Source organism: Thalassophryne amazonica, chromosome 7 (genome assembly GCF_902500255.1).
Source record: "Thalassophryne amazonica chromosome 7, fThaAma1.1, whole genome shotgun sequence".
In the NCBI taxonomy this organism is placed as follows: Eukaryota; Metazoa; Chordata; class Actinopteri; order Batrachoidiformes; family Batrachoididae; genus Thalassophryne; species Thalassophryne amazonica.
The window spans coordinates 90,909,734-90,926,873 of NC_047109.1; the positions used below are offsets into that span (position 1 = coordinate 90,909,734).

The 17,140-nt window shown below is 39.7% G+C and overlaps 1 protein-coding gene across 4 annotated transcripts; it reads right to left on the bottom strand.

Moving 5' to 3' along the window:
- Positions 1-3,020: 3,020 nt before the first annotated feature.
- On the bottom strand, positions 3,021-15,065 carry rxrbb (retinoid x receptor, beta b). 4 transcript variants are annotated; one of them, XM_034175033.1, is made up of 11 exons: positions 14,860-15,065; positions 12,924-13,113; positions 12,343-12,496; positions 11,975-12,154; positions 11,494-11,675; positions 11,193-11,322; positions 7,989-8,112; positions 7,863-7,904; positions 7,669-7,760; positions 3,277-3,382; positions 3,021-3,176 (listed from the first exon to the last, which is right to left on the bottom strand). In XM_034175033.1, exons 2-11 carry the CDS (start codon positions 13,062-13,064, stop codon positions 3,029-3,031), a joined length of 1,299 nt encoding a protein of 432 aa, XP_034030924.1. In that variant the 5' UTR covers positions 13,065-13,113; positions 14,860-15,065; the 3' UTR covers positions 3,021-3,028. The 4 variants fall into 4 exon arrangements, with proteins under 4 accessions (XP_034030924.1, XP_034030926.1, XP_034030923.1 ...); XM_034175035.1 differs by having other exon boundaries at positions 11,494-11,663; positions 14,851-15,064; XM_034175032.1 differs by having other exon boundaries at positions 14,851-15,064.
- Positions 15,066-17,140: the final 2,075 nt, after the last annotated feature.

The following is a 17,140-nucleotide window of genomic DNA, read 5'->3' on the forward strand; positions in this document are numbered from 1 at the left end:
CTTTATTTTTCTTCCACACATCCCAAATCTCAGTTTACTTGATGCTACAGAGTAAGGGAGATCCACAACAAGGATATCGATACAGCCGATCAGGCCTTAATAAGTAATTGCCACCCAGACCTCGTTTGTTTTTTTTAATAAATTGTAGCGCCTTTACAATGAATGAAACTATCTAAAAAAAGAAAAAAGGAGGGGGCTAGGAAGAAAGGAAATAAAGCTTCAAAAGAAAAGGGGGAAAAAAAGCACAAACAGAAGATAAATCAGCGGAAACAGTCTCAGCAAATCCAGTGCAACCCAAGACACGTTCGGCTTTTTGCTCACTAAAAAGTAAAAACAAGGGCACATTAAAGAAAAAATTGTATCTCCTGATCGCTGCTCAAATTTATCAATATACATTTTCCCTGAACAGTAACTTTTGCACAGTACCTTAAAATTGTATAGATAAATTACAAAAATGGAGTATTCCCTTTCCACCAGATACAGATATGCCTGGTAAAACCCCTGAATGACGGACAGACAGAAAGCGCTTATGCAGTTTGCATTTTATATTGCTACATATTTAAGCAAAGATTAACAAAAGGGTTCCTTGTGATTGCATATTTTCTTCGGTTTGTGGTTTGGTGTGTCTGCAGAAAATAATGTCAACCTACTATGGAATAGCACCGAGACAAACATCGGACCGTTTGCTGGTCACACGTCTGCTATGAATATAGTTGGTTTTCGAAATAGTGCATCGCGGTCAAATTGATGACCACAGAGAGAGTTAATAAAAAAAGCCAAGAAGTAAACAATAATTCTATAGATCCAAACACAAAGCTGATCCTCTGTCAGCACAAACTCATCTCACCTTGCTTCCACACTTGGATGGTTTTTAAGATGTTCCACATTTATCTATAAGCTGTTCTGACTCACTGTACAGTACAACAATATAACTTTCGGTTTTTAAATCAGAATTTAAAAGACAAGTTAGCATCTTTATAATGCAGGATCTGACTTGCAGGGGTTTTTTTTAGCTCATTTGAAAGGAATTCTGAAATTATATGTCTGAAGATTCTAAAAAGTTTAGTTCCATTAAAAACGTATCAACAAATTTTAGTTCCTTGACGGGAAATACACGAACTGTTTAGTTTTGTTTTTCCCCCCAAAATACCTCAGTTGCTCATGAAATTGTTTTCCACATATACAACCCCTGGCAAAAATTATGGAATCACTGGCCTTGGAGGATGTTCATTCAGTTGTTTAATTTTGTAGAAAAAAAAGCAGATCACAGACATGGCACAAAACTAAAGTCATTTCAAATGGCAACTTTCTGGCTTTAAGAAACACTATAAGAAATCAGGAAAAAAAATTGTGGCAGTCAGTAACGGTTACTTTTTTAGACCAAGCAGAGGAAAAAAGAAATATGGAATCACTCAATTCTGAGGAATAAATTATGGAATCATGAAAAACAAAACACTCCAACACATCACTAGTATTTTGTTGCACCACCTCTGGCTTTTATAACAGCTTGCAGTCTCTGAGGCATGGACTTAATGAGTGACAAACAGTACTCTTCATCAATCTGGCTCCAACTTTCTCTGATTGCTGTTGCCAGATCAGCTTTGCAGGTTGGAGCCTTGTCATGGACCATTTTCTTCAACTTCCACCAAAGATTTTCAATTGGATTAAGATCTGGACTATTTGCAGGCCATGACATTGACCCTATGTGTCTTTTTGCAAGGAATGTTTTCACAGTTTTTACTCTATGGCAAGATGCATTATCATCTTGAAAAATGATTTCATCATCCCCAAACATCCTTTCAATTGATGGGATAAGAAAAGTGTCCAAAATATCAACGTAAACTTGTGCATTTATTGATGATGTAATGACAGCCAGTGCCTTTACCTGACATGCAGCCCCATATCATCAATGACTGTGGAAATTTACATGTTCTCTTCACGCAGTCATCTTTATAAATCTCATTGGAATGGCACCAAACAAAAGTTCCAGCATCATCACCTTGCCCAATGCAGATTCGAGATTCATCACTGAATATGACTTTCATCCAGTCATCCACAGTCCACGATTGCTTTTCCTCAGCCCATTGTAACCTTGTTTTTTTCTGTTTAGGTGTTAATGATGGCTTTTGTTTAGCTTTTCTGTATGTAAATCCCATTTCCTTTAGGCGGTTTCTTACAGTTCGGTCACAGACGTTGACTCCAGTTTCCTCCCATTCGTTCATTTGTTTTGTTGTGCATTTTTGATTTTTGAGACATATTGCTTTAAGTTTTCTGTCTTGACGCTTTGATGTCTTCCTTGGTCTACCAGTATGTTTGCCTTTAACAACCTTCCCATGTTGTTTGTATTTGGTCCAGAGTTTAGACACAGCTGACTGTGAACAACCAACATCTTTTGCAACATTGCGTGATGATTTACCCTCTTTTAAGAGTTTGATAATCCTCTCCTTTGTTTCAACTGACATCTCTTGTGTTGGAGCCATGATTCATGTCAGTCCACTTGGTGCAACAGCTCTCCAAGGTGTGATCACTCCTTTTTAGATGCAGACTAAAGATCAGATCTGATTTGATGCAGGTGTTAGTTTTGGGGATGAAAATTTACAGGGTGATTACATAATTTATTCCTCAGAATTGAGTGAGTCCATATTTTTTTCCCTCTGCTTGGTCTAAAAAGTAACCGTTACTGACTGCCACAATTATTTTTCCTGATTTCTTATAGTGTTTCTTAAAGCCAGAAAGTTGCCATTTGAAATTACTTTAGTTTTGTGTCATGTCTGTGATCTGCTTTTTTTCTACAAAATTAAACAACTGAATGAACATCCTCTGAGGCCGGTGATTCCATAATTTCTGCCAGGGGTTGTAGCACCAGCTGGTGTAGACTCGGGTTTGGTTTAAACGGCAAATCTGTGATGCACCAAAGCAGTGACACCCAGACAGCAGTGAGACAAACTGACAAATCTTCAAAGAACTTAAAGTGCCACTCCAGTCCCACTCCAGCTACCTAAACGCAACCACAATACGCATTTCCTATCTAAGACAACTGGTGGGGGGCTTCAAGCATTTCCATAAGGAAAGTGTCAATAGGCGTGTCACCAATCAGCTTGAAGAAGAAGAGATGCTCCAAGCACTTCAAGCCAATGGAACGCAGTGCTGGCAGCCGAAGCAGGAGCTTGGCAAACCTGTTTGGAGATAAGATTAAAGCGCTCATTGGATACAGATGGTATAAAAGTATCACAGACGCTATGAGCTAGAGCTGGACTGCTGTTTTAGGAAAGTTACCTTCCTTGCTGCTCCGGGTATCTCTGTTTGCAGTAGGCTTCCAACGATGCATAGACCTTCTCTCTGAGGAGCTCCACCTCACTGGTGTTGGAGAGCCCTTTAGCATCTACAGGAGTGTGGGGGTGGGAGGTGAAGAAAAGAAAAGAAAGTTAGTGGCTGCCTAAATAAGTGGCACCGTATCTCAAAAGTTATATTTTTAGCAAATTACAAGATACTTTTTAATGACATAAAGTCACAATAATAAGGAACACAGGCTCATTTATAATTTTAAATATTCCGCTACATAACGTGCACTACAAATCTGTGAGCTAACTCGCACAATACTCCACAAAACTTGTTTATGGAGGCATTAAATTATCTTAAACTTAATGTACATTAAAAGTGTCCTAAATTACATTCTGCACATTAATATGGCAACCAACAACTACATCTTTCATGTAAGATTTTGTGTCTTGATGGCCCCCTGTGCTCTGCGCTATTCTGTCCCATTTACATTTTTCATCTGGCATGCACATTTTGTGCATAAGACCCATCCTGTGAAATCATCACCCCTCTGTACGAAACAGTAATACTCACTTTCCAGAAATGTCAAATAAAATAAATCACATCTAGAGGCTAAAAATGTCTGACCAACAACACAGTAGAACTGTAGACCACATACAGCTAGCTTTTACAACATATAACAAGTTGTTAGATATGTAAAAAAGGCTCCAACTGCTGTTCCCTCTGCTTAAAAGGAAGGGGGGGGGGGGGGGGGGGTGAAAGGTAGTGTGCCTTTATTGAGAGAGTGGCGTCAACTCAGAACATGGCGCCATTTCGGGTCCAACTGCGCTGAATTACTAAATGAACCTTTAATGTTTTCAACTTTAATATCATTTAACCACATACAGGAACACATCCAGGTACAGGTACTATAAAAAAATAAATATAAAAATAGTTAAGCTCTGAAATTTACCATTTATGATGATTTATTTAATTAATTTAAAGCCTGATTTATGCAGCTGCAGCTCTGTAATTCCGTGTCATGCAATGACATGCGTGACAGTTTTAAAGATCTCCACCTCTGGATTATGTTTTATTCTGGACTAATTTGACCCTCAAGCTTTTTTTTTCTACAATCACCACCTCCAAATCAAAGGTAAGCTCTACAATTTCCTCTTTTACCGACTTTGTACTGTAAATGTGTGGACTTTTCTGATCCATTTATCAGCTTGCGCACTGTAAAAACTATTATAATATGATGGCAGACTAAGGACTGAAAGTAGAAAAGTGCCAAATCACAGCCTTTTGTGTCTGATTTAACAGGTGCACATCAGGCTTCAGGTCTCTGTCTGAACACGGTTAAAAAAAAAAAAAACACGGCTGGGCTATTAATCAGGGAAATGACTCCGGTCCCACTTTCCTCAAATCAGCGAGTGTCAGAGCTGAATTTTAATTTGTACCTCTGCACGTCCAGACTGCCCCGGGTTTTTAATGGAAATACAATGCGATCCGATGTGAGCAATATGTATGTAACGGATTAGTTACAGTCGGGAGGCGCCAAAAATCAAAGGAGAATCCTAAATCAGAACGTATGCCTCATTTAAAGCTAGAGCTGATAGTCCTGGAGAGCTAGCAAGAGAGCTCGGAAGATTTGAAAGCAGCACCTCCTCTAGGCTCCACCCCTCCCCTATCAGTGCTCCATCCAAAGCCATGCCCCCACAACTTGAACGCGCATCTGACTGTGGGACTCAGCGGGGCAGAGGATAGCCGACTAAAGGCTCCCTGACACGAGCATGTCTTTGATTCACGCAGTAGTTGTGATGATCCCACCAGCTGTGATCACAGCTGGACGCTGTTCTTTGCTGTTGTACCGGCTGCCACGCGCTCTGCGCTGGACGCTGTGTATATAAAATAATTATTTTGTGTCGGATTAATCATTTTCTCTGCAAAATTGCTGTTGTGATCATGTAGAGAGAGAGGGGAACGCTCCAGCTTCAGCCATTTGCGCGCGCCGAACAAGCTGCAGAAAGCATTTTGAGCTGTCTAAAAATGTAATTTGTCATGTTTACATTGTCATGGCTTGATAAAACAGTTGTGTGTGCTTTCCTTCTTGTCTGCAGCTGTTAAAGTATGTTCATAACAGATTTAACTTCTTGTCATAATCGCTCAGAGGAGCTGCGCTCTGATGCGATCCGCTGACGTCACCACTCGCTCTGTTCACTTCTTTACTCCACTTGACGAGCTGCACATCGTGTTGGCAATTAGATCACGCCACAAGATTTAACAAAATTTAACAAAAAGTGTTTCTGAACAGAGTTACTTACCTTAGCTTTAATGACCGGGTTAAAATTTCCTCTGAAAAATGTTTTTCTGCCAAATGCATTTGATCCATTATCAAAATGTAATCAGCGTGCACACTGCAAAAAAAAAAACTATGATAATATGATGGCAGACAAAGCAGTGAAAACAGCAAAGTGTCAGATCACAGCCTTCTGCTGTGTCTGATTTAACAGCTGCAGGTCAGGCTGCGGCTCCGAGTCTGAATACAGTGTGAAAAAAATAAACAGTCGGGCTTTTGATCACGGAAATGAGTCCAGTCCCACATGCGAGGCATTTAATGGAAATACGCTGCGATCGGACAGGACGTTTTATCCGATGTGAGTGAAAATCTGTTGTACAATATCCATTATATACGGTGTTTATTACATGGAAAACAATACAAAACCTTTGGGAATTTTTTGAGTGGTGACTGCAAATATCTGGTTTATACGATGACGTTTTAGGCAGGTTTTACTGTACATGGGACTGAACGATAAATTTACCTCTCAAAGCTTTGACGATGAAGTGGCTTCCATCCCATACAGCTGATTTTATTTTGCCAAATGTTTCTAATGTTCGGATCTGAAGGGAATCTGTACATCTTGAAGCCCTTGCAGTGTCTATTTGTACCTCCAAATGCACAGCAACCTGGCATTTTCAGCGAATAAATAAATAGCTGGATTTACATTCAGATAGATTAACAGTGAACGCTATTTTTAACAAGATGGCGCCATGAGTCACGTGACCGATTTTTGTCCACTCGTCATGTCGCAACTCTCTCAACTGAGGCACACTAGTGGAAAGGGTGGCTAAGTAGAGCAGCTTTGTTTAGGCCCCTGTCACACCTTGATGATGTAGCCAGCGTATGCTGATAGCCCCGTTTCCAGCAACCGGTCCTTCCTGGATTTATTTTCACTGCGTACAAAATGTTGAAGAGTAGACTGAGGTCTGTGGTAAAAGCTGACATGAATGAATGAGGCACTGTGAGTCTTTCAACTTTTAAAATAATTTAATTTTACAAACACAGAGGGACTCCTTTTAAAATGCTGCGTTTCTTCAGCCACGACAAGGAATTCAAGTATTTTCAGACATCGTTTTCCAAAATCAGGACACTTTATGTGGATAACTTTTTGTCAGGCTGTGATGATGAATCTGATTGAAACGAATGGGTAAGATTAAGACTTTATATTTACTCAGTGTATGAATGATTTTAATATTTGAAACAGTCTGAACTGTTTGCATAAAACTGCAGCTTTTCAGTTGTTCAGCCAATCAACTGACAGCATCAGTAGACGTATTTCGACTTATAACTTACAAGAATCGTGTGTTAACAATCGCATAACTTAGCTACAAGTTATAGCCCGCATATGCAGGACGTATGAGTCATACGCTGGCATGTGTCAAAAATATTGCGTATACCCAAAATCGTTCGTTGAACTCACTGTATTACGACATAGACCAGCGTGCTTCAACATGTGCTTAACTTACCTATAACTTATTAGATGTACACCAGCGTATTTAATACAATTGGCATACGCTGGTTAAATCGTCACGGTGTGAAAGGGGTTTTGCATCCTGAAAATGGAGCAACATCTAGCAGCAGGGGACCCAAATTACAATATGTTTTCCTTTTGTCTCAGATCTATTCTGACCATATCAGCTCAGTCTGGTGTGTTTAGCCAATCAACAGCTGACTGAGTAATGAAACACACCTGATTTAGCTCATTATGTGTAGTAAGAGTAGGGGGAAATGGAAAATGTTGAACACTACTTTGGGTCCCCAGGACAAGGATTAGGAAACCCTGATTTAGGGCACCTTTTGTTTACTTGCTGTATTTAAAGCCATTGTTTTATAAAAAAAAAATAAAAAATGGCTTGCATAAACGGTAATGCTTATTCAAGCCATTGTTTTATATTTTTATGTGATTGAAATCACAATGAAGATTTTTGTTTTTAATTTCAGATTTTTTTACATAAAATGTATCAGCAGAAAATGGCTGCTGTAATAATTCTGACACTGCTGTGGTCAGAATTAATGTTAGCTGCATCCATTACATAGATTCTTGTTTTCTTACAAAAAAATTTAAGTACCTGGGTTGAACAGGACAATAGCTCGTAAGCAGCCGAGCTCTGTCTTATCCATTTGCATGTCTCTCATTTTATTGACAAGCTCAGTAAGAACCCTGAAATAAAAAAATAAATAAAAAATTTGCATGAGAACATCTGTACCAAACACTATAGCTATAGCTTCAAAGTGCAAAAGTCAGTTTACAGAAAAATGTTACCTGTCAAATATAGCACCAACTTCTGCACTATGCACACGCTCCCTGTATTAAATTAGTCAGAAAATATTAGATACAAGTGGTCAGACCTGAACACACATTATCTTAGTGCTGGCTGCCTCAATGTACCTGTCAAAAATGGCAGCAACTCCGGTGTGTGCACTGTCATGCTGCAGCTCAGAAGCTAGGAGAACACTGTCCTTCAAAGCAATGGAGCGATGGGAAAACGAGGCGATTAGCAGCTCATTCCACCCTGATACAAGAAAGTAAACACCTGTAAGCCATCGTGATCTGAAAAATGTTATCGCCATTATAATTTCAACTACTGTATAAATTTACTGTGTGTCTGTATATGGTATATATGACACAGATATTAAGGCACTGTCAAGGGTCAAAGGTTTTTGACAACAAACCCGTTGACGGTCAAAGAGGTCATCATAATGTACAGTGCATCCGGAAAGTATTTACAGTGTTTAACTTTTTCCACATTTTGTGTTACAGCCTTATTCCAAAATGGAGTAAATTAATTTTCTTCCTCTAAAAAATTCTACTCTCACCATCCATGAAAGCATGAAAAAAAAGGAGTGGGTTTTTTTGGCAAACTTATTAAAAATAAAAACTAAGAAATCCCATGTTCATCCCCTTCGTTCAGTACTTTGTTGATGTACCTTTAGCAGCAATTACAGCCTCAAGTCTTCTTGAATACGATGCCACAAGCTTGGTGCACCTATCTTTGGGCAGTTTTGCCCATTCCTCTTTGCATCATCATCAGGTTGGATGGAGCACAGCTATTTTCAGATCTCTCCAGAGGTGTTCAATCAGATACAGGTCTGGGCTCTGGCTGGACCACTCAAGGACATTCAGTTGTCCTGAAGCCATTCCTTTGATATTTTGGCTGTGTGCTTAGGGCAGGGGTCACCAACCCTGTTCCTGGAGGGTACCTACCCTGCATGTTTTCCACATCTACCTACTCAAGTCACACCTGATTTTTTAAAAACTGGTGTTTTCCAGCTCTCGACTGGCTGAACACACCTGACAGAATTAACTACCTGGGAATGGAACAGGGAGACTTAGAAAACATGCAGGACTAGGGATGGGTATTGATAAGATTTTAATCTATCGATGCCATTATCGATTCCGCTTATCGATCTGATTCCTTATCGATTCCCTTATCGATACCCCTTGTGAATTTTCTGTGTACTAAAAGTAGGCTTTACAGGTTTTCTCTGTCAACAACATTTTAAATTGGTCACTAGATCCTTGATCTCTGGACCTAAACAAAAATAAATAAAATCTGTAGTTTTTGTCAAACCCGGCCTTACCGGATTTCAATTACTGTGTAGAGATCTGGGGCAATAACTACATGAGTTCAATAAAATCACTAACTATTCTTCAATAAAGGGAATTCATAATGTTGGCTATCTAGACCATACTCACTAACTCTTCTTAAAGCGAAAACTATTAAAATTAACAGACATAGTATAATTCCAAACAGCGCAGATCTTGTACAAAGCAAAAAATAACCTTGTGCCAAAAAAAAAAAAAAAAAAAAATTCAGGGATCAAGAGGGGGATATGAGGGCAAAAACAACTTCAAAAATTAATACAATCCATACAAACAAGAAAAGATTCTGCATTTCATTTTGTGGGGTGAGACTGTGGAACAGTGTGGGTGAGGAGTTAAAGCAGTGTCCAAACATTCAACAGTTTAAAACAAAATATAAAGAATGTGTTTTCACAGGATACACAGGGATGAAGTGGAGGTGAAAGTCACTTTTTTAAACAAATCTTAAATTATGTTTATTCCATTTTGCATAGGCCCCTACCATAAGGAGAAAATGGACCATTACTTCAGGCACTGACATTCCATTAGCCCATGCCACCCTTTTGAAATATGAATCACTGTGTCAACAAAACAAATTTAATTTCAAACTGCACTGTCATGTTATCTTGGTGAGGACTCATAAAAAACTATGCAAAATAAATGTTCTGGGAAATCTTTCTTTTGTGTCATGTTTTTTTTTTGGGGGGGGGGGGGGGGGGAGATATCGGTTAATAAATCAACATACCATATTTTAAAATCTTCAAATATAGAAATCCATATTATTTTTTAAAATCATGAATATGTCAAAACAATAAAATACATAAATATTGCAATCATTTGATATTTACAAGCATCGAGCCTGGCAGCACACACATTTTTGGCCCATGCATTGCTGGAAAAGGGCCATTGTTTGTACGATGAGTGGGCCTACGGCCCATTGTCATTTTTACCCAGGAACATCCTTACTTCTGCTCTGGAGTGTGAATCACAGTAACTAATTTAGATCAGTATGCAGGAGTAGCTTGTCACTTGTGCATTGCCATGTTGATGCCATACATGATAACATAGTTTTGTTTTTTTTGCATTTGCAAGTCTGTTCGAAATAAAAGTCACAAGACCAGCCAAAAAAAAGTGGGGAAAAATGTAACTTACAGTCTGGAAAATACAGTAACTAATGGACATTTTTGGTCATCAGCATTGGAGTATCCTCCAGACTGTTGGGAAAGTGTAGGAACATGGACCCACAACAGGGGGCGCAAATGAACGGACAATGGAGAAAGTCAAATCACAAAGTTTTACTGTTGTGAAATCACACAACAAACACAACAGATTACAAATACAGCAGTAACCGAATTCCAATGGTGTCGTGTGGGCAGGCTCGACGATAGGAGACGTCTGTCCGAGTCGAACCGGAACCACCCGATTTCCTCTGCCACCGAACCCCGGGGATACTGAAGCCGCCAAGTCCCGAACCCCAGGTGGCCACTGCCTCCGCTCGTCGGATCCGGTACTGCTGGCAAGGAACAGAAACAGTCAGGTGTGGGTGCGGCTGCACCCAGCAACACACAGGGTGGAAACACCACCTCCACCTCTTGTCAGGAAAATACTGGTGAGTGCAGGAGTGTGAGTACTTATCCAAGAAGTCCAATACAATCTCCCGCTGTACTACTCACTATCTGCTATCCAACACACAAGCAACAAAGTATTATCGTCAAGAACACAATCGGCTGAGTACGTTACCTCCTTAGTAGAGCGATATCTCGGCAATGAGGTGGAGATGCCGTCCTGCTGATATACCTCCCTGTTGATTGATATCAGCTGTCTCAGGTGATGGGTGACAGCTGTCACCCTGGCTGCTCCTGTGAGGCGGCAGCGCCCTCCGGTGCCTGGAGCCCGCACTCCAGGCAGGGCGCCCTCTGGTGGTGGTGGGCCAGCAGTACCTCCTCTTCAGCGGCCCACACAACACAGACATCACATCTGATATGCGCTAGTTTTTGTGGTTGATCATACCTGCACGCAGAAGGATCACCTGGTCATCTAGCGGCAGTTCAGAGAAATGGGGGATTCTTTTTGCCCATTCCACCAAAGCAAACAGCTGCTTATCTGCGGTCTGAAAGATGTTGGTTACAGCATCTTGCGGCTGAAACCAGAAAAAGACAATTACTTAAAAGGGATTCTTCCATTAAATAATGGTACCTCTGTGTATGAATGCATGTTTTTAAATTAAGCTTAACAAACTTATTATGATGCAAAGACAAATACTGACCATCTGTTAAATAAATCTCTTGGCTTCCATGTTCAAAACACTCACAGAAATGGCAGCAGAGCTTCCATCAGAGTGAAGCTCAGTCTTTCGTTCCACAGCAGTCTCCGCTTCCAAGATCTTCTCCACAGGCATCTCTTCATTCACTCCGACACTGAACTCCAGCTCTCCTTCGCGCTCTCTATTCCTCTGACGTTCGTCCTGGACCGCTGCACCAACCAAAGACAACAGTTGGTAAAAAAAAAAAACGAGAACAGTAAAATGCAGGACATTGAAAATGCAGGGAAAAGCAAGCAAACTGATACACTTTCAGTATTAGCAAAACAGTTATTCCGTAAAAGGTTCTGACTCTTCTCAGGGTTTCAGGCCTATATCGATATTGCCCTTGGAAAATCTGATATAGTCTTAAAAGAGGGAAGAAAAAAACAATATAAACAAATTTCAGTTCAACTTAGCATAACAAATGCTGCAGCATGTCAATATGAATTAAACATCTTAAAATGTCAACAGCTCCATTTTTGGTTCTTACCTTCCCTCTTCATGCCCATGGCCAGGCACTTCTGGTAGCGGCAATACTGGCAGCGGTTACGCTGGCGTTTGTCCACCAGGCACTCTTTGTTATCTCTGCATGTGTAACTCAGGTCTTTGCGTACTGTTCGTTTAAAAAAACCTTTGCAACCCTCACAGCTGTAGACTCCATAGTGCTTACCTAGAAATTACACAAATGGAAATAAAAAGGCAGCTACGAATCAGGAGATGACAAATGGTGACCAACAGTGAAGGCTAACTATTTGAATGTGCTTTTTTTTATAACAAACACTTTCCATCCAGTTAGATTCAACTTAGTAAAATATGACAACACATAACACACAACTTGCTCATCATGCGCTCACTCACCAGAAGAGCGGTCTCCACAAATGACACACAGGCGTTTCTGAGACAGCATTATTCCAGGACTGTGAGCTGACAGGGGGCTGAAGCCAAATGGAGGTTTGATATCTTCTGAGCTGCTGATCGAATGCATCCCTGAGATGGGTGCTGAGGAGCTGATCTGGATATACAGTGTGATTCAAAATGAAAACATACTCTTGTTGCATACCAAATCCAAACAACTGACACTAAATATAGTGACAGCAATATTTTCTCTTAATGTGACAGATGAGTAACCTGACAATTAAAACCCAGCGAAGCAAAATATTAAAATATGCAGCTGTGTGACAAACTTGACATAAGGCAGATATCCTTCCACTCAATATTGCCAAAGTCTACATTTTTTCTGTTATATATCCTAGAAATGTGTTTTTTTCTTCCCTTCTTTTTTGAAGTGTAGTGATGAAGTTGCATAAAATCCCTGATACTACATAATGGCAAATGATTAACTGATTGATCTGTGCTTTGCTCACCTCTATAGCCCTGTTTGTTAATACTGTAAATAATAAGTAAGCAGTGTAATGTAATAAATATTTCCATCTTGTCACCTGATTGTTGCTGATGGGTCCAAATCCAAGAGAGGGTGTTACTACAGGGGAGTTGAGTGAAGGGCTAACAACTGAAAAAGGAGATCCCAAGATGCTGGTTGGACTGTTGGAAGTTGAGCTGACAGGTTGTTGTGAGGACATGGCTCGTAGCTACCCAGTGGAAAAGACGATGACCCAGCTAAGGGATAATCTGTTGCAAAAAATGAAAAAATCTTGGTAATCTTTTCATATCATTGCTAGTTTCTATCTTTTTCTTTTTTTGGACAGTCTTTTTTTTTTTTTTTTTAAGAAAGACCATTATAAACCTTGTCTTCACAAAAACTTGTGAAAGTAAGTACACTGCCAAACAAAATGCAAATCATAGAGAGAGCAAAAGACAAATGTTGTACATGACCAAACTGTACGTCTCCTCCTGGATGCAGACTTGTAAAATGAGACTCATCACAATGATAAATAAACATATTTGTAATCTGACTAGTATGGCTGGGCCAATACACTTAACTCTGGATATGATACATATCACAGTAGAAGAAAGCGGTGGTCAAATGGTCAGTGCGTTTGGTTTCAGTGTGGAAGGTTCCCAGCTCAAACACCACCCCTGGCACATTTCTCCATGTAATGTGGAGTTGTGTCAGGAAGGGCATCCAGAGTAAAACTTGTGCCAAACAAACATGCAGATCCACCGTGGATCTGCTGTAGCGACCCCAAGTGAAAAACAAGGGAGCAGCCGAAGGGACTTACTTTTATGAAACATATGACAATACTTGGGTATTGATTTGGTACATATCACGATACTTGAGAAATGTGATTTTCCACATACTGCAATTTCATTTGTCTGCTTTTTGTAAGACTACTAGACCACATAGAAAAGTTAAATAATCTACTTACACACACACATATATATACACTTTTTTAATTTACATCACATTTTTTGAATTTTTTTAACAAATGGTAATGCAACATATGAATATCTTGCAGGATTTTTCAGGATACATCGAAATTTTTATGCACAAATCTGAAATACACAAATCGAAACAACCTCTAATGTACAGCAGGGATTACAAGAAAAGTGAGTCCCACTTCTGATAACCACTCTGCACTCTTCATCAGTCACTATAGGATTAGAGAAAAGTTGGCATGTTGTTAATGAAGAGTACACAGAATTTTTTTCCAAAAATACTGCAGTTATGAAACTTATAACTCCAGCTTTAGACAGCAAAAAAAAAAACAAAACACATTTTGACTTGCCCATATATAAATAAGAGAGCTTCGTGACAAACTCGTCATCAAAATCTGAATCGAATTTAAGTTCTCACATACAAGTAATGTGATCTGGTGTTACTTGTGCAAAACAATAAAAAAGGGAAAAATACTTATGTAAGAAGTAAAGTGTAGCTACTGAACTGTAACCCAACAGTCAGAGAAAGAGCATACAGCGAACCTTTCTTCAAACTCAAAACATAAAAAAGTCGGACTATTACATTTGCTCGTGTTTATTATCTTTTTATTAGCCCTTAGCCGTCCCGTTTCAACCGGCAATAAAGTTTAGTTTTCTACAAGCAGAAAACAAACTAATAAGTTAACGCTAAGGGTGACTGCATGTTAGAATATTAAGGAGTGATATGCTGGAGTGAAGTACTAAAAATCTAATAGTACAACGTGTTAATAATCATCGAGAGTACCGAACTCCGCGCTTGTTTACTGATAGCTAGAGGCAAAGTAATCATTTAGCTAACATTATATTGCTAGTATTGTTAAAAACAAGGAATTGTAGCCTACATTTGTTAGCCCCGTAATAAACGATCCAACTCTCCTCCCCAAAAACCACAACGCTATCTTATTAGCTTATGGCTAGTCGGCTAATGTAGCTAACTGTAGCAAAATGAACGAATAGCCACGAGCGAGTCTGAAGGTTGGAATAACTCACCAAACACACCTTAGATGCATAGTTGAAATGCAGAAACTACAGGGTTTTGTTTTTTGTTGTTGTTGTTTTTGCGCTGTTTGCAGCTAAAGTAGCACAGACAGTTAGATCCAGGTTACTTGAAGTTGACGCTGTTGTTATTTTTCCAGGCCATGATGGCTCAGTGCCAGAGACTCTCCAAGCCAAATGTCTCCTGAGACCGCCCACAACAGCGGTGTCATAGGACGCAACCAAAATACTCAGTGACGTCATGACGCATTCATTGGAAGTCGATACCTGGCTGTTACCAAGTGCAATGGTATAATTATAATTTAAATATCATGGTATTACCTGTTCTCGATATATTAAGGCCTATTTTCTTTCATATGGATTAATATATTCATGTTTACTATCAATTATTTTGGTTAAAATTCATTGGATTTGACAGTTTTGGGTATCAAATGTAACAATAACAGCTTTGAGCGATTAATCTGAAGTAGATACACATCAAATAGTAGTAACGCGTCAAATCAAGTTTGGGAGCTTGCGCTCATGTTGCATTTTACCACATTCATAACACTACGGAAGTGCCTTGGGTCCTGGATGGCAACCATCCAGGCAGACAACCGGTCCATTCCCATCTCCCCAAAGTCACCATGTAGCTACTGGGATGCTGAACACTCAGGCACCTGTGAGCTACTGTAGATCATGGGCAGAGAAACCTGCCACAAGGCCAAAATGCACTTAGAACCAGCTGGGGAAGCACAGTCACCTATTCCCAATATACAGTGAGGAAAATAAGTATTTGAACACCCTGCGATTTTGCAAGTTCTCCCACTTAGGGTCTGAAATTTTCATCTTAGGTGCATGTCCACAGCAAGAGACATAATCCAAAAAAAAAAAAAAATCTGGAAATTACAATGTATGATTTTATAATAATTTATTTGCATGTTACTGCTGCAAATAAGTATTTCAACACCTGCCAATCAGCAGAAATTCTGGCCGTCAAAGACCTGTTAGTCCGCCTCTAAAAAGTCCACCTCCACTCCACTTATTATTCCAAATTAGAAGCACCTATTTGAGGTTGTTAGCTGCATAAAGACACCTGTCCACCCCACACAATCAGTAAAGACTCCAACTACTAACATGGCTAAGACCAAACAGCTGTCCAAAGACACCAGAGACAAAACTGTAGACCTCCACAGGCTGGAAAGGGCTACGGGGCAATTGCCAAGCAGCTTGGTGAAAACGATCAACTGTTGGAGCAATTATTAGAAAATGGAAGAAGCTAAACATGACTGTCAACCTCCTTTTGACTGGGGCTCCATGCAAGATCCCACCTCGTGGCGTATCAGTGATCCTAAGAAAGGTGAGGAATCAGCCCAGAACTGCACGGGAGGAGCTGGTCAATGACCTGAAGAGAGCTGGCACCACTGTTTCCAAGGTTACTGTGGGTAATACACTAAGACGTCATGGGTTAAAATCATGCATGGCACAGAAAGTTCCCCTGCTTAAATCAGCACACGTCCAGTCTGCCCATGACCATTCGAATGATCCAGAAGAGTCATGGGAGAAAGTTATGTGGTCAGATGAGACCAAATCTCAGCGACAGCCCAGTAACCTGGTTGATCTAGAGAAGATCTGTGTGGAGGAATGGGCCAAAATCCCTGCTGCAGTGTGTGCAAACCTGGTGAAAAACTACAGGAAACGTTTGACCTCTGTAATTGCAAACAAGGCTACTGTACCAAATATTAACATTGATTTTAGCCTAAGGCTAAAAACAGCTTCTGTCTAAGAAAAATCTTAGAATTTCTCAAATTCTAAGATCTGGCAACTTGTTTCCGACAGATTGTTTGTTGTTGTGACACTATTCTGAACTTAACACGGTTGTATATGTTTCTTTTATTTCTGTTTAGCACTCTTCTGGTTATTAATTGTATCTACTCTGAACGTTAACTATAGTCCTGTTGTAATTCGCTACCAGTTAGCATTCGCTAGCATTTAGCTTTCATTAGCTAGGTCAAATCCTGCCTTCCCGCCCGTCGTTATTTTTATAGCTGGTTCTTTTTACCTGGTTAATACTTGTGTTAGTTTTTCAGTGGAACTGCTGTGAATTTTAAGTAATTATTTTACTCCTGTCCTGTGTAAATCTTAGGAGCGGCTAGCATTTTCGCTAGTGGTTAGCTTGCGTTAGCGGCTTCTGACCCTTGTTTTCATTTTTTCATTTCATTTTTTTTATATACTTCTGTTTGTTAACTGTTAGTGTAACTGTTGTGAACTTTAGCTTAGTACTTTACTCTTGTGTTAATCTTAG

What these genes read in the sequence shown, in the direction of transcription:
- rxrbb (XM_034175033.1), bottom strand. Translation starts at nt 13,064, where the DNA reads ATGTCCTCACAACAACCTGTCAGCTCAACTTCCAACAGTCCAACCAGC. An exon ending in GAAGCTCTGCTGCCATTTCT is followed by an intron (nt 11,323 to 11,493) that starts GTGAGTGTTTTG and finishes TTCTGGTTTCAG; the next exon opens with CCGCAAGATGCTGTAACCAA. An exon ending in GGTGATCCTTCTGCGTGCAG is followed by an intron (nt 8,113 to 11,192) that starts GTATGATCAACC and finishes TTCTTGTATCAG; the next exon opens with GGTGGAATGAGCTGCTAATC.